The sequence below is a fragment of the Sporothrix brasiliensis genome (assembly GCF_000820605.1).
Source record: "Sporothrix brasiliensis 5110 chromosome Unknown Cont20, whole genome shotgun sequence".
NCBI lineage: Eukaryota > Fungi > Ascomycota > Sordariomycetes > Ophiostomatales > Ophiostomataceae > Sporothrix > Sporothrix brasiliensis.
The window spans coordinates 4,660,840-4,682,597 of NW_024467139.1; the positions used below are offsets into that span (position 1 = coordinate 4,660,840).

Sequence of the window (21,758 nt, forward strand, 5' to 3'; positions counted from 1 at the left end):
TTCGTTTTCTCCGGGGAGAACCTTACTCCTTCTTTTCTGTTTCATCGCCATCTGTCTAGTTATCCCCACCCCACTGCTTCGCCTTTGATACCCAAATATACCAACAATAACAGATTACAAGCAATCTTTCTCGATAATCCATTTGCTCGGCTCGTCGCGTCCGTCGTCATCGCAAAAGAACCTCTATTTCGCTTTTTTTGCCTCGACGTCGTGCTTGTCCTACCACGTCCACACCATCAACATGAGCGCTTCTGCAGTTAGTGCTGGATCTGCCAGCAGAGCCGCCGGTGCCTACGCCGATGCTGGCAGCAGCAACGGTTCTCACGCGGGCAAGCCCACTGCCGAAGTCGGCTTCCGTCCCCAGGCCAACATGGCCGTCGTCCCGCCTCGCAAAGAAGACCTACAGAAGAGCTACGCCTCCATTGTCGGTGACGACCACAACCCGGCCGGCTGGTATGGGTCTATGAGTACGCGTTTCCTGTCCCCCTCACCGCGCATCACTGTCGACAACGTGCTGACAAACCATTACAGTCAACTCCCTCGGCTCCTGCATCGGTACCCTCGGTGCCGTCCCTTGCTGCATCTGCTGCCCCAACCCATACAAGAGCGTCGGCCAGGGTAATGTCGGCCTCGTCACCAAGTTTGGCCGCTTCTACAAGGCTGTTGACCCCGGCCTGGTCAAGATCAATCCCTTGAGCGAGCGCCTGATCCAGGTCGACGTCAAGATTCAGATCGTCGAGGTCCCTAAGCAGGTCTGCATGACCAAGGACAATGTCACCGTCCACCTGACCTCGGTCATCTACTACCACATTGTCAGCCCCCACAAGGCCGCCTTCGGCATTGCCAACGTTCGCCAGGCCCTTATTGAGCGCACGCAGACCACCCTGCGCCACGTCGTCGGTGCCCGCGTCCTGCAGGACGTCATTGAGCGTCGCGAGGAGATCGCCCAGTCTATTGGCGAGATCATCGAGGACGTCGCCGCCGGCTGGGGTGTCCAGGTCGAGAGCATGCTTATCAAGGACATTATTTTCAGCCAGGAGCTGCAAGAGTCGCTTTCCATGGCCGCCCAGAGCACCCGTCTCGGTGAATCCAAGATCATTGCCGCCAAAGCTGAGGTCGAGTCCGCCAAGCTCATGCGGCAGGCCGCCGACATCTTGTCGTCTGCGCCTGCCATGCAGATCCGCTACCTCGAGGCCATGCAGGCCATGGCCAAGTCCGCTAACAGCAAGGTCATCTTCTTGCCCGCTACCAACCAGACCATGCCTGGCTCGCCCGCCTTCGACGCCGCCCTGCAGCCCGCCAACAGCGGCGAGACCGGCGAGCCGTCGCACTTTTCTGAATTCGCAGGTCAGAACCACGGTTTCCAGTCCGCCGTCAACGCCCGGGTGATTGAGAACATCTAAGCGGCCGACGGTGCTTTTGGAATATCATTTCATTTGTCCTTGTCGCGCCGTTCGTCCTTCTCGCTGACTTGACGGGGGATGGGGTTTCTTCGGTCATTTTAGCCACGGGTTCCAACTGGGGAACGCTCTTCTCGACGTAACTTGATACCGTCTTCCCGACTTCCTGCGAGTCCTGCGAGTTTTGTGAGCCATTCGAGGCCCTATCTTTGATTTGATCACGATCCTGCGAGCTTGCGTTGCGCGCGATGCGATGCCTTCTGACCACGAAAGTCCCACCAGAAAAAAAACAATTGAAATGACGGCATTTCTTCTAATCTTGTATTGTTAAATTGGGACGCTACGCCCACATTTGTTTGCGACCACTTCCCCCAATACCCTGACGCAATTACACACAGTGGAGGATGAGAGAAGGTTAATGAGGAGACGGTGAGATGCTCTCGTTCTGTTTGGTTCGGTTTCAAAGTCGCCAGGATACCCTCTGTTTTTTGTAGTTTTACTTTTATTTTGCGTCGTCAAATTTGAAATTAAGTTGATATTCGTACCATTCACCTAGAAAACAAAGTGACGTTGACCATTTCAATTTCAACAAGATATATAGGGGAGCGCATAGTCATAAACAGTGAACCCGATGGCCAGGGCCAGCCAGGAACGATCCTGCGGCCGTATTATTTCAAAGTGGTTTACAAAAGTAGTATGTGAGCTTTAGTTTACCGGGTCATTTTCATAATTACGTGTATTGGCCAGCGCCAGAGCCGGGGTTTCTAGGCTTAGTCATCTAATTGTAATAGGCATCGACCCGAAGGCCACAGCGCCCAACTGTCGTCATCGTCTGTACACCCAACATACGGAGTACTTACACTCCAACACACAATGCCTTTGTACGTCTACGTTTCTTCTTAGCACTTTACGTTCGTGGCCAATACTGACTGTTTTGCAGAAAATTGCTTGCCAAAAAGTCGTGGCACGTCTACAACGCAGACAATGTCGCGCGCGTGCGCCGCGACGAGGCTGAGGCCCGTGCTCGCGAGGCCGACGAAGAGCGCCAGCAGCGTGCCGCCGAATCGTCGCAGCGGGCGGCCCAGTTGAGATGGGAGGCCGATCCCGATGCTTCTCCCGAACATACCAAATGGGCGGCGGCGGCGGAACATACGTCAAAGACTCCGGCTCCAGCACCAGCCGTGGCGCTTCACGCGCCTACCCGCCGGCCGCGCAAACGCCACGGCGAAGACGACACGGATTTTGAGATGCGTATGGCACGGCAATACGTCGAAGAGGAGGTTAAGGCGAGCAAAAGGCAAAAAATGACTGGTGCTGCTGTAGAAAAAGACCGGCCAATCGTCGACCGCAACGGAAACATTGATCTGTTTAGTCAGCTTGCAGACGAGGGCGCTATCGGTGCACAAACATCTCGAACACAGCCAGCCGGCCCGGCCCCAGACGTACCGCCTTCTTCCATGCGCTTTGCCGATGCTGCAGGCGGCGAAAACGCACTCAGTGCATGGTACGCTGGCGAAAAGGGCCCGACGCCGGCGTCCAAGCCGTCGTTCTCTTCATCTGCCGGGTCAGCCTACAACAAATCGCGCCGTCCTCCCCTCCCGGCGCCGGCAGGCTCCATGGCTGCCGATCCGCTCGAAGCTATGCGCCAAGCGGCAGCCACTATTCGCACCCTGAAAGAAGACCGGAAGCGTGAGTCGGCAGAGCGGGCAAGGGAGATGGCAGATTTGATAAAGGAACAAACTCGGCGAGAGGAACGGGAGCGGGAGAGAGAGCATCGTCGTCGACACGGGCGGCGAGAACGTCGCCACCGCCACCACCGACATGACGATACGCGACGCCGAGGCGATGATTCCGACAATGACAATGACGACGTCGACAGTCTCGAGGGCTTTACACTAGACGATGACCACAAGGGCCTAAGGTATCGCCAGGACAAGGACATTAGAGACAAGAGGCACCGTTCGTACCGCAACCGACGAGACGACCGGGATGACCGTCATGCAGAGAGGACACATCACCGCCACCGAGAAGAACGTCTTCATAGGAACGACAAGGACCGAGAGAGGAGTCATACACGCCATCATCGCGAACGGGAATGACCATTGGCAACCGAGGCCAGTCTCGCCAGATGATAGACAAGGAGCAAAGATGGCTCATCGGTGTCACTCAAGTCTCGGATCACGACTTAGGTTACGGGTTGGACATCGCTAAGACTGATAAGTTTTGTGATGGCCGAAATTTAGCATTAACATCTTGATACCCAAAATAAAATTTCTTTTCCTTTTTCGAGAAAGAGAAGACCGTAGATTTTTTTTTTAAAAAAAAGCTTTACTTTTTAAGACGCGAAATAAACATATTACTATTGAAATAACCCATCGTTGCTTTATAGCTACCTGTAAATGCCCGTAAATGCTTCTCCGATAGTGACAGAAACCAACCGATCTAATCAGCAATACCACCCCAGCCCTCGTCGTCGTTAGCAGCACCAGCTGCCTCAGACTCATTCTTGCGTCGGATGCCTGCAACAATAGCGTCAATACGCTCTTGCTCTGCCCGCTCTTCAGGCGTCATCTGCGCCAGGCGCTCTGCATCCTTCTTGCGTCGCTTCTTGTCGCGCCGCTCTATGCGCACGTTGTCACGGTCCGCTTTACTGCTCCATGCCGTATTGCGCTTCCGCTTCTCGAGCTGGGCCGCCCTTGCTGCTGCCGCCTCGGCGTCCAAGTCACGTTCGGCCGCCGCGAGCTCCATTGCCCGCATCTCCGCCTGGCGCGCCTTCTCCTTTGTCTTGTCCTTGAAGGGGATCGCACGCACGTCGATTTCACCCTCCAGACCCAACGACCGATCTGTGATCCCCGCCGCTCGAAGCTCCGGCATCTTGGGCAGCTGCACTAGACCCCACGCATGGCCTAGGTCGACCCAGTCCACATCAGCAGGCCGGAAAATCGACGACGCCTGGTGCTCTTTGAAGGCACGGGCCCACGACACAAATGCACGCCGGCCCAGCTCATGGATTTCACGATCAGCCTTGACCTGATCGCGAATGGCCTTGGTAATTGCGGTTGCCGCCTCCCGGTCGGCACTGCCGTCCGCTTCCTCGTTTGCCGGCAGGGCGCCGAGCACACCGACCAGGTCAGGCACAACCACCCCTAGAAGCTCAACAGGAGTTTTCCGCACAGCCAGGAACGGAACGTAGCCCTCGGCCTCACGGCCAGGCCGTAGCATGGTGACGGCTAGACCACGACGGCCGGCACGGCCTGTGCGACCACAACGATGCAGGAAAGTCTTTGGGTCAGTTGGTGGGTCGATGTTGATCACGAGGTCAACGTTCGGTACGTCCAGGCCACGACTGGCGACATCAGTGGCTATGATATGTTAGCAACAAGATCAGTGCACAGAACAATAAGATGAGAAGATTAGGGACGTACTCAACAAGATGCACGGCTTTGTAGACGACAAAAACCGCTCATATGCAATTTCGCGCACGTGCGGCTTCATCTTTCCATGCAGCGACAAAACAACGTAGCCTTCAGGCATAATGGCCGGCAGTACTGCCGAGAAGTACATGACGGCGAAGCACGATGCCAGGAACACTAGTGTTCGCTGGGGTCTCGGTTCGATTTGCTCAAGCAGCTGTACCAGGCCCGGCAGTTTTTGGCTAGAGGGCAGCACCATATATGTGTTGAGTAGACTGGCTGGTGTTTTCCTCTCTTCGATTTCTAGAGCAGGTGCCGCAGCCTCCAGTGTATGCTGGCCTCCTTTCTGTGCCTCTCTCTGTTTCGGTGTTTGTACTCGCACAGCAACGCGCTTCGGGTTTCTCAAGTTCATCTTGATCAGTTCGCTGATGGCTTCGTTGACCGATGCGGAACACAAGAATGTCCGCCGTTGTTTCGGGATAAACGCGAGAATGCGGCGCAGTTCGTTCGCAAAACCAAGGTCCAACAAGCGATCGGCCTCGTCGAGCACAAGCGCCTCGAAGGATGCTGTCGAGTTCACGACTTGACTAGACAGCATCTCTGCTAATCGGCCGGGGGTGCCGATGAGAATGTTCGTGCCTTGGCGCACAAAGGTTGCCAAATCTCCACTGGCTTTGATCGATGCGCCACTGATCACGAGTTGTGGTACGATCACGGCCTCGGCCGTCTCGGGTCGTCGGGTGTTTGCGAGCAAAGATGGTGCATTGGGGTCGTCCTCGCCAGCTATCCGTTTGCCGTCCGCAGAGAGACCCGATCCTGGCTTCTTCTTGCTTCCTTTGCCCTTGCCCCTTTTACTGTCCTCCTCCTCGTTCAGATGCTTCGATCGTGGTTGCAGGTATGGTAGAATAGCTGCTGATGGAGCATGGAATGCGATGAGCCCCAACAGCACACGGTGCAGCTGGACGGCCAGTTCTCGTGTCGGTGCTAGGATTACGGCCGCAACGTGTCCACGCTTGATCGGTGCGGCATCCTGATCGCCAAATCTCCTCAGGATGCGTGCAACAAGGGGGATCAGAAATGAAAGACTCTTTCCACTTCCTGTTGGCGCCTCCACGACAATATCAGAGTTGCCCAGAAAGAGTGGGATTGCAGCCGCCTGGGCTGGTGTGGGCTCGGTGAAACCCATGCTGGACACGGCCTCGAGGCACCACTCGGGCAGGCCCATGGCGTCCCATGACCGCGTACTCCGTTTTTTCACTGGCGCCATCGTAGGCCAGTGCGTGACGGCGGTCGTTGGTGCGACGCAAGAGAAAATGTGGTAGTTTCGGAGGCAGCGCCGGTCGCGATGGTCGGAATGAGTGAGGGAGTTGTGGCTCTTAAGGCGCGAGCGGTTTGCGCCTTCCGAATATTCGCTGCAGCCGTTTGTCTTCGTTTTGTCGTTGAGATGTGGAGAAGGAAAGAGTAACCGGCCTAATCCAGGAAAGAGTGACCGGGTATCAAGTAAACAAAGCAGTTGCCCCTTCCGCCGGCGCAATAACGAGCACACCTCCAGTTAGAAAGTTTGACGTCTAAACTTTTTTTGGGGTTATCTTATCGCGAGTTTTCGAGAAGCACAAGGCATACAGTGCATGTCACAGTGTTCCTGTGGAGAATAGCTCTAAAGTTAAGGGTTGTACACTGTATCCTTATTATGGGGCATCAATTTATGAGGACCAATCAATGACCTTAGGTTCCTTCCGAAGCGACCGCAAATCTTTTCGAGAAGGTGCCAATCACCCCCCATGTCAGCGCAAAAGTGCAGCCACGCTGCGCGCCGCCTAAATTTTCGTTCCCTCCTATGTTGGTTGTATTTGGCGTCATGTCACGCTCCCACTCGCCACGCGACATCAACACCACACCAAGGCCACAATCTTCCCCCATGACCAACGGCACACAATCGCCGGGTCAATATCCTATCTAACACCTGTATTTCTTATATTATAGTCGGTTTCTTGCATTAACTTGTCTGCTTCGTGGCAGTCTCCTCTCAGTTTCCTTTCCCTTCAGAGGCGATCACAAGCCAAAAGGAAGACAGCCTCATCGGCCAACCGACCACCAAGTCAAACTGAACCGGCTCGTTTCTCCACTGCCATAGCCTCTGCCAATGCTGGGAAGCGTATAAGAAGGCGGTCTACCTTTCTTATCTCGCGGAATCCAGCAGAAGCGACCTATCCGCGTGCCGTCTCGAAGCACGCGAGCCCCCTTTTGTTGCATATCCGAAGTCACAATACTTCACCCGACGAATCCGTCACCTCTCCGCTCTTACCCTACCCTCACCTACTCGGCGGCCGAGCCCGACTCAGCCGCACTCTGCTTCGCAATCGTGGATCCGTTAGTTCAGTTTATCACCGACCTCTTCCAGACGTCCCGGCCTGCGCTGATCGCAGCGAACTCCGCCGCCCCGCAGTCCGAATCGTCTTATCGGGCCTCCAAAAAGACACCTCCCCGCTCCTCTTCCTCGTCCTCCTGCTCGTCAGCATCGTCTACGTCTTCGTCTCTTGTGCACGCCCGGTCCTTCTGGCTGTACCTGCAATTTTTCGATCCCCACCGGTTTCTTAGCGGCGTCATAACGACTCCTGTCCTGCCACCCTTTCCATACGTCGGCATGTCGTCTGCAACCTCACAACGCCGGCGGCGGAGCATCCCGGCAACGCCGCGTGTTATCTCCCCAAGCCCCACGCCATCTGAACGGCAAGGCTCACAGGAACTTGAAGGCGACGCCTCGTACAATGGACCGATGACACGGTCTGCTAGGAAAAGACTGTCGACTCCTCAACCTGTCGAGGAAGAGTCGTATGATGAAGACGAGACAAATTCCGGCGATAAGACGGCAGAAGGAGAGAGAAGAGGAGCTGGCCGAGGCAGCAAAACCGCTGCAGCGGAGAGCAGCGACAGCAGTGGATCCGAACACCGTCGTGCTCGGACACGGAGCCGCAGCCCAATCATCACTCGAAGGTTGGGTGAGCTCACTCCTGTCAACGGTGGAAACAGCTCTAAGAAGGGCGCATCTGCAAGTGGAAGCGGCTCATCGTCGAAGAGCAGTAAGACAGTATCATTGACAAACGGCAAGTCGTCGGAAACCCCAAAAAACGGCCACCTGCGGCCGCCGCCACTGAATGGCGTTCCGACTACTGGCAACTGGTGGCGTGAATTCAGCCGGAGTCCTAGCCCGCTTGGTCTGATCCCCATCCACCGGCACTGGCGGTCGTTTGTGCACAAGCATGAGGTGCCACGGAAGCTACTCCACGTGTCCATCGGCTTTCTGGTTATGTGGCTTTATGCGTCGGGCACGCAGACTCGCTCGGTGTGCCCCTACCTGATGGGTGCGCTGATTCCCATTGCTAGCGTCGATCTGCTTCGGCACCGTTACGCACCGTTCAACCGGCTGTATGTGCGACTACTGGGCGCCCTGATGCGCGAGAGCGAGTTCGACGGATACAACGGTGTCATCTTTTACCTTCTTGGTGCTTGGACCGTGCTGTACACCCTGCCCAAGGATGTCGGCGTTATAAGCGTCTTGTTACTGAGCTGGTGTGACACGGCAGCCAGCACATTCGGCCGCATGTATGGCCGCTACACGCCACGACTGCGTCGCGGCAAGTCGCTTGCCGGCTCGACGGCCGCGTTCCTGGTCGGTGTGGCCACCTCCGCGTGGTTCTGGGGCTGGTTCTCCCAGACAATTGGGCCAATGCCCGGCGACGACGACTTTATGTTCAAGGGTACCCTCAGCCTGCCTTCCTCGGCCGTTTCATATCTCGGCTGGGACGAGTCCGCCAAAACGACCATCTCGGGCGCCCTGGCGCTCGGCGTGGTGAGCCTGTGGTCGGGCTTTGTTGCATCGGCCAGCGAGGTGGTGGATATCTTCGGTTGGGACGACAACCTGACGATTCCTGTGCTGAGCGGCCTGGGCATCTGGGCTTTCCTGAAGGTGTTTGGTTAAAGATGGCATCCGTCGTTTCTCAGAGACCCATCGAGTATTCTAAGATTCACCTGCTCGATTCTCCCTCTTCGTTGGCGTTTTACTTCTTGTGTTTTATCAATAATTCATCGACACCTGCCCTTTCAATCTGCCTCCTTACCTCCTGTTTGTCTACGTATTTTGATTCTTGTCTCTATAATTTCCAGCATCCCTTTACTACGCCGATCAAAATAGTTTATCGCGCAGGTGTTATGATTCATTCCCGTTGGACTCTTTTTCTTGTCTTTACATTGCACGCCTTTGCTCAGCCTCCCTGTTTCCCATTTTCAGAATAGATTCACGGGCTTTCTTTCACGGGATGTGCTTTTTGGGAACCTTTCTTTTAAACGAGGCGAAGAGGCGAAGGCCCATATTCCATTACCTACTTATTGTACCTTCCCTATAGCAGCGCATTTATTTCCTATGTCGTCATTCCTAGCTTTGTGATTCAACTCACCTCATGAATAGAAATCCTCTTTATACTTACTACCGGGCCACCAAACCACTTCGGGCACATGTTGAGCAAGATTGCATGCTTCTCCTTCTAGGGAAACATACTAGGCGCCGAACCATCATGTTCTCCCGTATTCACATCCTCCACGCTCCGTATCGACGTGCCTCATATTAGCCTCGCCCCCGGCTTCCTGCTTGTTATCGATGGCCCCGTCACCTGCAGAAAATAACGCAACTGAGCCGGATCTACTGTACACGACATGCGGACTCAGAGTTCTTCTACCGCTCTGCGACGGTCTCAATACCTCACGTCGTCTTCGCTCCGTCGCGGCTCATTCCAGATTCTAGCCTTCCCTTCAGGATTTGGCTTCGCATGTGGTGTTTGTCATGAGGTTTCCTCAGGCCTTCACAACCACCCAGCTGTTTCTACAGAGAATGCAATAGGACATGTGATGTCGCACAGGGATGTCACGAATTGCGGCACATACGTTCAGCCCCAATACGTCGTGTACATATCCCATTCTCTTCATCTTCTCTCCCGCGAGCGTTTATGCACATCATCGCCATTGACGCTCGTGAGCGGCGCTATCCACAACCTACGGCGTATTTGGTCCTCTTCCCAGGAGGCAGCCCCCAGCGTTTTCTGTACCGTGTTCTGTGCCTTTCCTGAGGTTTTTTTTTTCGCTCTGTATTTTTTTTTTTTTTTTTTTTCAAATTATTTTTCCACGTCTGACTGTGCTGGGTCTTTGAAATCGGCCAATGGGCACTGACCGGGTCGGGTCATGGGTGGGAGGGGAGACCTGCAGGATGAGGGGACACAGAAGGAGGGGGGTAACAATAAATTCGAGCGAGAGGTAAATCATCTGTGGCGTGCAGTTTCGTCAACTCATACCAGAACAGACGCTTTGTCAATCTAACTTGCTTGCAGAATCAGTCCTCCGTTTATTTGGTTCGACCACTGCCGAGTTTTTGGGGACGACCAGCCAAGTACTTAGGTTTTAAGAGAAAGAAAAAAGGCACATATTGGGCCCTGTGTCCTTCAATTTTTCGGTAGGGCACACAAATAAATCTGGCGATACGATCCGACGTTTCTTTGTTGCTTTTGTTTTACCCTTACTCTCCCATTTTCCTGTGCATTTTTTTTTTTTGTAAAGGCATGAAATATGTCCTGCAGCTTGACTTGCCCAGTGATCCTTTATTGTAGATTCGCACAACGTAAATTTAAAGTGGTTTCACATGGCGGACTGCACAGGTAACTCGATCGTATCTATACGCAGGGCCACAACGTCAAGCCGTTGTCCTTCCCCACAGGCGGACAACCCATTTTGTCCTGTATAATTCTGCCTGCACGTCTTATGTATTGTTTCAATTTTTTAACCAAAAAATTAAAGTAAAATTCTTCTTCCTGCCCACAAACCTCCCGCCGCATTTGCAATCACCTTAACCACCACCAAGTAATACGCAACGCATCCTGTTACCGGCCCTCCTGCCTACGCTTTGCATATTTTAGTCCTCTCTAGCCTACTTGTCGTGCCTTAGCTCGGAGACCCGGTTGCTTTGGCTTCATTCTCACTCCTCTGCCCGGACTTCCTTCGTCGCTGTCTTTTTATGATTCCTTTTCAACCTGTATTTTTTGATTCAATCCCCCATCAAAGTGTATCGTGAGACCCTTGTATGGAAAGCCCCTTTTGCGCGCATTTTCGCCTGAAGAATTCAAACGTGCCTCGTTCTGGGATCTGCCTGAGAGAGAACGCCGTGTTGGAGAAGATCTGCTCCGTCAACGATCGTTGTTTGCCTATTTTCTGCTCTGGCACCTCTCCATTCTTTATTTTATTTGGTTGATTCTCGTCGTGCTATTCCTGCTCCCATTTACCGTCTTCGATCCAATCTACCCACACGCCCCCTCCATGAACGCCTTGCTCGCCCTCTTCGTGCTCGTCTTGCTCCGTGGGATAGTTGCTTGACATTGCCTACTTGGATCGAGGCACAGAACATGACAGAAGAAAAGTACGAGGCGTAGTAATGCTACAGTTCCACAGAAAAACAGACATCGATAAATTCGGCTGAGATGGAAAAACTAGCCACACCAGAAGAGGAGAAATTCAGAGAGCCATGGAGAAAATGCAGACCTGATTCCGTCTTTTCCATTCTGTCCAATAACAACCCAAGAAATGCTATATCCGGGGCGCCGTTCTTTCTGCCTTCACTGTCCGTTCTTCCACCACCTCGCTCTCTGACCTGGTAGCACTGTTTGGTTTTGTTCTCGACCCTCTTATGCGGCCATCACATTATAGCCAATGATATCGTCTTCTCGCCAGTTGAATGAGGAAAGCCCCTCCACGCTCCACCCCCTCGTAGGCTCATCGTCCATCTGTTCTTGTCACACGGGAGGCCGGGCGCGTGTGTGGGAAGGCACTGCTCTTTCCTTGTCCTGTTGTTCCTTTCTGAGAGTGGTTGTCATATGAGTTCTTTCCATGCAGGAGAAAATCGACTGAGAGAACAGGAAGGAGCATTTTGACCACTTCTTAATCCCGATGCTCGGTACACTTTCTGTTTCTTCACCGAAAACAACATGCACGCTTTATTTTGCACCTGCTTCATGTGCTCTGCGCTCTTGCTCCCCTAGACGCGAGACACATGCACCGGCACTCATCTCGTATATTTTAAATTCTTGCACAGATCCGGATTTGCACATCCCGGCCGGGTCCCGTTCTATCTTCCCTTTTGCCAATGACCGGCATTGCGTCGTTCCCTTTCTGCCAACGCATCCTTGCAGGGCATGAGCAGACGGGTGGTGGCAGAAGAACAGGTAACGACGACATGCTGTTGAAGCAGCCAAAAAAGACGAATGGGAAGGCGCGAGATGATAAAGGAGGGAGGGGTGGTAACTGCAGACCAAGGAGGAAACCACGCCCGACACCTGCACTCCTGCCTGATGAACGGACAGACAGGTTGAACTTGTTTGTTCCTTCCTCCGCCTCTAGTCTGCGTATCGCCCTTTCGTATCCCCAGCCATTATGCTCCTGCCGTGTACGGCATCCGAGAAACTTCAGCACAAGAAAGGAAAGAACCACGGCGTAACGCTCTGGAAATGGCAAGGACTAACCACGAAAAGGAGACATGATCACCATCGCACCAATCCAAAAACCAACACTTCCCCTGACAAAAACATCAACCGAAAACTCTTCATTGCAAACGCTTAAGGTAACTGAATGATGCCGGTCCACACGGCGTAAAACAGGCCGCAATACGCACACCCCTATCCATAAGCCGTCAACTCCGCCGCCCGGTCCCAGTCTCGCACGCTGTGCACACGGAACAACATGCCAGATCCGACAGTGACTTTTCTGCACCGGCGCGCTTGTTTGGTTGTCTCCTCTTTTTTCCACCCTGCTCTTCTGCCTTCTGCTCTTCGCCTTTTCTTTCACACCCCCTCCCTTTCGACCTGCTCCCACACCTTCTCGCACCCTATTCCAAGACGGGATGGCCGCCTGCAGATGTCTCACCCCAGAAGTCTTCGCAACCGATGTACTGTACTTGTTGCCGTCTTTCCTCGTCTGGCTCGTTTTCGAACCCTCGCCCAGCGGCGGATTTCCTTTCTGTCGTTGCACATCCGTTGCCCGTGTTTCGCCACTGTCATCTCCCACCATGTATGTGGCTAAGCCAGGTTCTGCCTCCGTTTGACGTTCACCGTTTTGGTCTCTTGCGGTCCCAGTCTGGACCTTGGATTCTGACATGTTCCTCCTTTCCATTGCAAGCAAATCTCGCTGGCTCCTCACCGTTTTAGGTATATCTGATTTACAATAACTTGCCCCCATTATCCTCATCTACTTTACCACTTTTATACGGCCCAATGCTCCGGGTTACCTTATTACCCCTTTGCCTCATCCTGAGGCCTCTGCTCATATCATATATCGTCTCGGTTTATGACGTGAATATCTATGTATTGCCAGTGATCGTTTGGGCAAACATAGATATTCTAGCCGCATGCGCACAGTCTTCTTGCCTCGCCTTCATTGAAAACTTGGTGCTTCTTATCCTCGTCTTCAATTCCTCCATCCCGTCTAGTCTCTCCATGGCCAGTCACTGTTAGCCTATTTCGATGGTCTGCCCACCTTTCCTTCCATGCCAAAATACAGCCATTGACATACCTCCGCCAGCCATCATGCCGACAACCAATGCATCGCCGCGTTGGTTGTGCTTCTTTTCTATTATTTGCCATCGCCTCCGCACATGCCCTTTGTTGCCTCTGGGTCTCCGAGCATCCTTGCTAGTTTGATACTTTCCTTTCCAGACCACCATTTGCTTTTCGTGCTTGGTACTCTTTGGTTCCTATCTTGGCTTGTCGTCACTGACATCATTCTACGTCCACGCCCCCTTCTTCATTTCCTTTTTTCGTCTTTTGTCTCGGAGTCCCTCTTGTCCCCGCTTCCTCCATTGCCATGGCTTGTTTTTGGCTTGTCAAGTTTTTTGTGCCGCATGATCAGCTTTCCCACCCTCATGTTCGCTTGATATCCACTTTAACACACACCTGCCGGATCAACGGCCAACAAAACATATGTCTCGCTCAACGTTTTCCTTATTATGATGTTGGCTTCTTTTTACTTTTGTTAGAGATTTTGGTACTTGCAAGCCCATATGTTTTTATTTCCTAGTCCTTTGCTGTCTTAGCCGCCCTTTGTCGGCTTTCTCACCTACATACACCTTCCCCTGGTTGGCCACCAACCTCATTATCGCCTTATTTTCTTTTTAAAAAATATTTCACCCCCTTTACAATCTGCAATTCGTGTTTGCAGGCTCGTCACATTCAATTCCAATTTTCCCTTCAGTCTTTATGTACACTCCCATCCACTAGGGGCCCATGCGTTGTCTCAACACCCTCTCATTTTTCGCCTCTTGTCTCTGAATTCTTACATACCCCCTTACCGTTGGCAGCGTCCTTCCAACGGCTGCTATCGCACCTCATATCCACCAATATTGCCTTTTATATTTTGTTTGTCTTGGTCTCGGCACATCCTTGCAAGCGTTCCAACCCCTCTTTGTGAACCTTCAGTCTTCTTATTTTTTTTTTTTTTTTTTTTTTTTTCTTTTACATTCTCCTTCTTCTTCGCTTGCGCCTTCTTCCCTTTACATTTTTCTGGTCCGAGCGATATCCTAGGACAAGCTACGCACCCTTTATCTCTCAACATATCAGCTGGATTATCTTGTCGATCGCCACACTTCTGGACTTAGGCTGTTCCTGTGCCCTCTAAGTTGCATGTCAACATTTCAGCATTAATACGCCCTGTTCACAGAAAACGTACATACGTTGTAAGTAGCGTACACGTATGCACACAGAGTGTTTATACGGACATGTCATTCTCTGCCCCCGCCACCCTCCCCTCACTCTTATCATACAACTATCCCTTCCTCACACCTTTTTGCCTTTGCTCTTTCTCCGTTTTGTTTTCACTTCCACAACCGCCCCTTGTCTTGCCTCGCCGCCTTTTGCGTGCCCCCACCCTACTCTGCCTCTGACCTTTATATCTCAGGTACTTCTCTCCGGTTCCGTTTCTCGGCCTCTACTTGCCTTTGAAGCCAAGCGGGGTCACGCCTTTCTTCTCATCCTTAACAAATCGAGTCCTTCTCTCTTATCCTCTTCTCCTCGAAAGAAGCCGACACGAAGCCGATCAAGATGGCTCGAAAAAGTATAAATATGTCTCTTCTCTCCCGAGTTGAGATCTGTTTTCTCCTTTCCTTCTCTTCTTCTTTTTTTCTTTCCCTCTTTCTCCTCCTCATCGTCCTCAACACCATCTTCACATCACCTTTACTTCTTAGCTCATTTCTTCGTCTTTCCAACGCTCTCAGACATTACATTTTCAGTCTCACACGTTCTTCTTCTACATCCCGCAAGAACGAACCACATTTGTGTTCTATATCTCCAGCTCTCTCCGACATCATGTCTTCTTACAGCTCCCATATGTACACCAACACACTTCCCATGCCCGTCCCCGGCAAGGATGAGTATGCTGGCTACTATCATGGCTACCATAGCGGGAACAGTGTCTACTCGGTGTCTCCGCCCGAGTCAGAGAACGTGAGCTCCGCCTCTGGAAGCGCCTCATACGGCGTCCAGCCCGGCTATTCCACTACCGCAAGCTACGCTGGCAGCATGCAGGGCGATTATGACAGCTCCATGTCCGCAAGCGGTGTGGATTTCAATGACTACATGCAAGAACGTTTTAACGACACGTTCAACCCCATTCCGCTTGACAAGAACGTAGCGATGCAGGCGCAAGCGTGAGTGCAGTTGCCCACCCGCAAGAAACACAGGAAAGCGCCGCACTGAAAAGTGACAAAGCGACGAACCTTGTAGCTAACATAAATTTCCAGATCTGGTCGCTTGAATGACAAGCACCGTGAGCTCATGGAGCTTCAGGCGAAGGCGCAGGCTCGTCTTTCCAAAGTTCGCACTCGGTTCGCCGACGGCATGCGCGATGCGCGCGAAGTACGCTCAGATTTAGAGTGGTCGCAGAAGAAATTGACGTAAGTTTTCAGTCGAGTGTTTTCTGGGTTGCCGTTGGAGGCGCACAAAATTTCCGTTGGGTGATTTTAGCCCTCATGTTGAAAACTGGCTCGGCGGCCGTCGTCGAGCCGGTGATTTGCCGAATTTGGCAATTTTGCCTTAGGCTTCACTCCAGCTTGTACCAAACTTAGCGAGCTGAGAGTAGGCAAAAGCGAAATCATCATACTGCATTAGATGGCGGTGAAAGAAACCGAAAGATTGCGAGTTTGAAGCTGACGAGTCGAAAATTACAGGACCTTGAACTCGAAGGCGGCGAAGAAGTACCCCAAGGAGTATAAGAAGGCTCGTGAGCGGTACCCTTCCCCGGACTACTAAATGCATGGAGCCGCACCGGTTCAACGGGAGGCGCCTGAACCCGCCCCCCCTTGCATTTAGCGTTCATTCGATTTCCTCCGGCATTTCACCCGGAAACCTTATTTCTCGCATGTCGTTTCTCTATTACATTACGCACCCCTTTCTCATTTGCCTTTCAAGCGACCAGGGGCAGCATCTTGTATACACCCCACCACCATCTTTTTGCGCCTCGAGCCGCTTCCCCGCCACTATCTATTTCTGTTTTCGGATCCTTGCGTTTCCAGCAACGTGCGACGAGGTTCGAACAGCGACGATGACACCTGCTGCAGAACAAAAAGTTGGGGTCGATCGAATAAAATCGGCGGATATATCGTTTTTCACACGAGCAGCCGATGAAGAGCTGTGGTGGCCATGTTTATTGCATTTGGCGGGATTTTGGAAACTTGTTTTTGGCCGGCGTTGCATTTTTGCTACTGATTTATTATTCTCTTACTCTTTGGCAGTTTTCCAACCTGCGCATTTTTTCTGCGCGGGGTTGGCCGTTCACGACGTTACGAGTTATGATTGGGCAGAATGAGACGGATATTGACAGGAGAATCGACGAGAAGTACTGTACAAAGCCCTTTCTGGGAGGTTGGGTGGGTGGGAGCACCCGTTCGGCAAGCGCCAGGGCTGCAGTAGCCCGCTGGGGAAGCGTCCATCGCTCTTACACGCCCCCTCCATTCTCTCTCGAGGTCTCGCATGCTGCAAGGGACAGCCGGGAGAGCATGGAAGGCGTGCTGTGTAGCAGGCGGCTTGGAGAAGCGACGAGGGAGGGGGAGTGTGCTTTTGGGGCTGCCAATGGCCACTGGGAAAATTCAGAGCAGCCAGCGAGCGACCGAGTGCATTGGGGGGTGTGAGCGAGCGCGCTTATAAAGCGGGCACTGGCAGGTATTGGCACATAGGCGTCTGCACTTGAGATCGGGGGATCTGGCCAGCAGCGAGGAGGGGTGACTGACAAAACGGTGACTGGCCGAGAAAACGGAAGACGGGAAGGATTGGCACAGCGACATGGAAACGGTGGCGGCGACCTTATGAGCCCATCTCTATATAGCATTTCTGATAGCCCGTGGGAGACGGTGGTGACGAGGACGCCATACCATTCCGGGGGACGCTGGCTCGGACCAGGAGAGGGAGTAGACCACGAGCCAGAAGACAGCGATCTTGCTTGCTTGGTGGCCGTGCTATGGATGACGGTTTTGTGGGCGAGCTGACTTTCTCATTGGCTCTGGGAAGGGCAGACTGGCAGTGTATCATGGGATGGCGGTTTCTGGGGGGACAGTGTAGTGGGCTTTGTACTGTATGTCTCCTTTCGAGTGTGCTTCTGTGATTTGCTAGTTATGAGAATGACACCAGAGAAATGAATTGTTTCTGTAACAAGGCTCTGTAGGTGTGCGTAGGTAATATCTGTAAACCTGTAGAAGGGGTAGATGTGCCACATCATCTCTGTGTGGCTTTTGTGCGTGTGCATGCGTGTGTGTGAGTGGTCGCAGATGCGTGGGTATATTGATATGCGTGATGTAGGAGGTGGTGTGAGTGTCGATGCAGCTGGAGATGTCGCCTCCCACCTCCCACCTCCACTGCATCACCCCCAATTAATGCCGCCCTAGCTCTCCTCTGCCCTTCCCCTCCCTGACATAGACCAGAGGAACATTGCGACTTTAATGTCTTTTATTCATTCTTTTCATCTCTTTCTCTTTCTCCTTTACCAGCTGGTCCCATTAGCCCTCTCGCATTCCACTTCGGTCGTGCATCTCAATGCGTGTTTTTATTTATTCCTTTCCTCGACCCATCCGGGTCGGGCACCGCTGCCTTGGATTTGACGTTGCGTGTGCTCCCAACAACGCTTTCTGTACCACCCCACGTGTGCCCATCGCCTTATCCGCCTTTTCGGGTTTGTTTTCTTTTTACCCCTGACACAACTGATATCACGTGATGTGGGTTTCTTCAAATGGGATTCGAAGATGCTGGTTGGCGATTGGGTGTCAGAGACACAGGCACGACCATTAATAGGTCCAGTGGCAAGGGGCAGGATTGGGCAGGGAAGAGATTAGGATATTGTAGAGTGTGCGAATGGTAACGGACAGAGGCTTTGTGCAGTGGTTACACCTCAGGGGAAGCCAAACGAAATCGCTAAAACGAAAACACAGAGGCGGTGCAACATGCAGGAAGTGGTAGGTGGTCGATCGGGCAGCGTGCTTGATTGCAGTACGCCAGATGACAAGGGGACAGGCCAAACGTTAGGCAGTGAGGGATTTGACTTCGTTGAGTTGGATAGGGAAGGAGAAAATCTGGCAGAATAAAGATTGATGTAATGTTGGAGAACCAAGGGGTAAGAGCCGAGATTGCACTAACAAGTGGTTCGATTCAATCAGCCTGATTGTTTAATTCCCTAGGATCGCTTTGGATGGCTGGGTATAAAATTGAGCGCGTCTTGCCGGAGGAGGGGGATACTGGTGGGCATGGCGGGCTGCCATAATCCAGTCGACATTATGTTTGTCGAGCACGGGCATGGCCCCGTCTGAGCCAATTGCCGCCGCATGGCGGAAGTCCCAATTTGTCCTCAATGCGGGCCCAGGGGTTCTCGTTGCTGGTGGGGTCATAGTAGCCGGTCCACCAGTCCCGCTGGTGACCGTGGCCGTGGCCGTGACCGTGACCGTGACCAGGTCCTCGACCGCCCTGCCCTTGCCCTTGTCCGCGACCTTGCCACTCACCACGGCTGTCCGTCGAACCAAATCGGAGCGAGCCATCGTCCATTCGCAAGTCGGCATCCTCGTTGCCGGCGGCATCTCGAGCACTGAACTGCGAGCCAGCACCGGGTACTAGGTCTAGGTTGAACCCGTGCCGATTACGGAGGCGTATGCGTCCATGGTGGTGAGGGCCAGTCGAGTGGGCCGCGCCGTCCAGCTGCGGATTGCCTGCTGCAGCGGCTGCAGCAGGTGGCACTCCATAGGCGGCATTACCGGCAGCCACAACGGCGTCAATCCGGGCTTGGAGCGTGGCCGGATCTACTTCAGCATCCCCGGCAAGCCCGTCTGGCTCTCCGAGATGATCTCGCACCTCACCAATAGGTCTTGAGGTGTCAAGGTATTGTGGGCCCGGCTCTTCTCCGTCTGCGTATGTGTCGGTCTTGAGGTCGACGCCGCCGTTTGTGTCGTCCTGGTCCTCCTGCCCGTCTTCCTCCGCATCGTCGAGGTCAATCTCGTCAGTGTTGATGACGTTCGTTGGCGGCGGCAGTTTCATGGACGCTTTTGCGCCACCGGCCTGGGGTGGGTCGAGGGGAAGGCTACTTGACGTTGTCATGGCTGGCGAAGGCGCAACTGTCTTTGCTGGTCGTGGGGGCAACCTTGTCGCGTTGGCACCAGTGCCTGACGACTGCGGCGGTAGACGCGCGGGTGGGCGGCCGTCGCGTGGTGTGCCGACGACGGCGTCGGCCTGGGGATTGAACCGCCGCTTCTTATTTGGCGGGACTTGTGCGCCAAAGCTGGAAAATCCCATGGCGGCAACGACGGCAGCCGAGTCGAGCTCGTCGACATCAACGTCGTTTTCTTGTTCGGATGCCATGCTGTCTTTGTACTCGGTAGAAGTTTAGAAAGATGGTTGAGAGGAAGGGAAGCGTAGAGAGGAATAAGGAAGAAGGTGAGGAAGATATGTAGGACGTTCCCTCGCGTCGGCAAAGTGGAGCGAATGTGAAGTCGCGATCGGGGAGCGGCGGGTAGCTCCTGCCGGACGCAAATTGAGCGAGGCGGCGTGTGAGGAAGGAGGCGACGTTGTGCGGCAGCTGGTCGAAACAAGAAGGAAGGAGACGACTTAGGCGCAGCAGGAGGTCGGCGTAGGAAGGTGCGATGTCGCGGCTTGAAGAGGCGCAATTACTAATTTGCCTTTATTGTCGTTCGCGATGCGATGCGCATGCTCGCCGTTTTTTTTTTTTATAGCTAATTTTTGGCAGGTCATTTTGCGGGGAGGCAGGGACTACGTAGCATCCAACACGCTAATTTTCCGCTGTAAAAGCACTTGTTAGAGAGAAAAGTGGGCTTCTTCACTCACAATTTGGTGTGCATTACGACACAAGAAGAGCGATGACCAGAACTGTTTGAAACTGGTTTGTACGACAAACTGTGCTTGGCATTGGGGTCTTGCTGCCTGGGAAGCTTCATGATGCAGCAACTCCATTGAAGGACAGTTGCCATTGGCCGCGTCGTAGCTCCTACAGTGAGTGGCATATTCTGCATAGATACATAACGCGATAAGTGTATGTGCCACTTAAATGTTCTTGGCGCGATTTACGCTACCTTTTACGCGATTATGTCGAATACAAGTCATGGCCAATTGGTGATGATTATTGAGTCTTACACGGCTGTGGAATTCTCGCTAAATCCATAAAAGCTTCACTTCTTTCCTGGACCTCCTGACTTGGACGTCACGTGTAGTAATCACGTGTTATGACTCGTGATCCGTATTTATTGGGGCTTCAGCCACGATCGCTTCGGCCTCGCTTGTAATCCCAATGCGCCGTGTGTAGCCCTGCGGGAGGCCCAGGGATTGAGTCCCTGATCCTTCATTCTTTTTTGTCTCTGCGAATAGTGCTGCTCGAAGCCTTGTTGATCGAGAGGAAGGAGGAGTGTGAGGAGTTGACTCTATGGAGGAAGGAACAATGTGTGGTGGATGATGGTGAACGTTGATACGAATATTTGTGTTGCAATAAAATTTATGCAGTGCACGTTGGACGTCATAGTCTCTCCGCACGCCCTCGAGCCCGTCTCCCTGGACGTCCCTGCATATTTGTGCTTTCATCTTTGCGTCTTTTAGAACGCGAGCCCAGCCTTGCCAAGACTCCCCGGTGGTTCTGGGACCCGATTTCAACCTACATCGTATTTGACGTGCCAAAGACCACAGCTGGAGATCAGAAGCTAAATCTGATCAACGGTTACTGGAGAAGCGAAAAGCAAACTTTTGTGAGTCTCGGAGATACAAAAGCGGCAACGAGCAGGGGCATTGCAAAAAGGGGTGGCCAGCTGGAGCGGAGGCCAGACACAAGTAATCAACCTCGCTTAGCAAGTTGCAAAAGTACCCTTTGGCCTGCTTCACAGTGTCTTGCGTGCTCTGACATCGGGCAATAGTAGATCAACTGCGAGACAACTGTACACATTCTTTCTGCAGTGAAAGAACGTGCTTCGCTGATAGGCTATTTGGAAGACCGGGCACAATCTCTGGGGCACACTGAGTTTGCTTTGCGGCAATGCTGCCTTGGTCGCTCGCTACATTCAAAGGTACCACGGTGGCTCAAAGTGTAGAAACAATTTATTCCCTCAAAATTTGTCCCGTGCTTCATGCCATTCTCGGTCGTTGCGCTGCTATTTTTCTGGAATGTCCGAAGGCAGGTAAGGGATGTGACGAGGTCTGCCCGAGTCGCTGGGAAACAAGTGATAGACCCTTCCCTGAAACGACGATTGCTAGTCGCACAACTCTGCCCAGTCGTATCTTACCTACCTCTCCTTAATTGTCTGATGGAAGAACCCGCAAACTCTACTCCCAAGATATTGGCTGTCATTGTGATGCATTGTATTTAAGCATCTACGCGAAATGACAAAAGAGTG

General features: G+C 52.9%; 6 protein-coding genes across 6 annotated transcripts; 4 read left to right on the top strand and 2 right to left on the bottom strand.

The window, feature by feature from the left end:
• Positions 1–241: 241 nt before the first annotated feature.
• On the top strand, positions 242–1,403 carry SPBR_07445 (uncharacterized protein; the record flags this gene model as incomplete). The annotated part of the gene is made up of 2 exons (XM_040765699.1): positions 242–467; positions 532–1,403. 2 exons carry the CDS (start codon positions 242–244, stop codon positions 1,401–1,403), a joined length of 1,098 nt encoding a protein of 365 aa, XP_040617218.1.
• Positions 1,404–2,273: 870 nt separating this feature from the next.
• Positions 2,274–3,499, top strand: SPBR_07384 (uncharacterized protein; the record flags this gene model as incomplete). The annotated part of the gene is made up of 2 exons (XM_040765638.1): positions 2,274–2,281; positions 2,341–3,499. 2 exons carry the CDS (start codon positions 2,274–2,276, stop codon positions 3,497–3,499), a joined length of 1,167 nt encoding a protein of 388 aa, XP_040617219.1.
• Positions 3,500–3,842: 343 nt separating this feature from the next.
• On the bottom strand, positions 3,843–6,038 carry SPBR_06766 (ATP-dependent RNA helicase DDX55/SPB4; the record flags this gene model as incomplete). Its single annotated transcript, XM_040765022.1, has 2 exons — positions 3,843–4,762; positions 4,826–6,038. 2 exons carry the CDS (start codon positions 6,036–6,038, stop codon positions 3,843–3,845), a joined length of 2,133 nt encoding a protein of 710 aa, XP_040617220.1.
• A 1,419-nt stretch (positions 6,039–7,457) lies between these two features.
• On the top strand, positions 7,458–8,792 carry SPBR_07309 (uncharacterized protein; the record flags this gene model as incomplete). Its single annotated transcript, XM_040765563.1, has 1 exon — positions 7,458–8,792. The coding sequence occupies one exon, from the start codon at positions 7,458–7,460 to the stop codon at positions 8,790–8,792; it is 1,335 nt and encodes a 444-aa protein (XP_040617221.1).
• Positions 8,793–15,201: 6,409 nt separating this feature from the next.
• Positions 15,202–15,792, top strand: SPBR_07889 (uncharacterized protein; the record flags this gene model as incomplete). The annotated part of the gene is made up of 2 exons (XM_040766143.1): positions 15,202–15,542; positions 15,636–15,792. 2 exons carry the CDS (start codon positions 15,202–15,204, stop codon positions 15,790–15,792), a joined length of 498 nt encoding a protein of 165 aa, XP_040617222.1.
• A 2,859-nt stretch (positions 15,793–18,651) lies between these two features.
• Positions 18,652–19,725, bottom strand: SPBR_07533 (uncharacterized protein; the record flags this gene model as incomplete). Its single annotated transcript, XM_040765787.1, has 1 exon — positions 18,652–19,725. The coding sequence occupies one exon, from the start codon at positions 19,723–19,725 to the stop codon at positions 18,652–18,654; it is 1,074 nt and encodes a 357-aa protein (XP_040617223.1).
• Between the last annotated feature and the right edge of the window lie 2,033 nt (positions 19,726–21,758).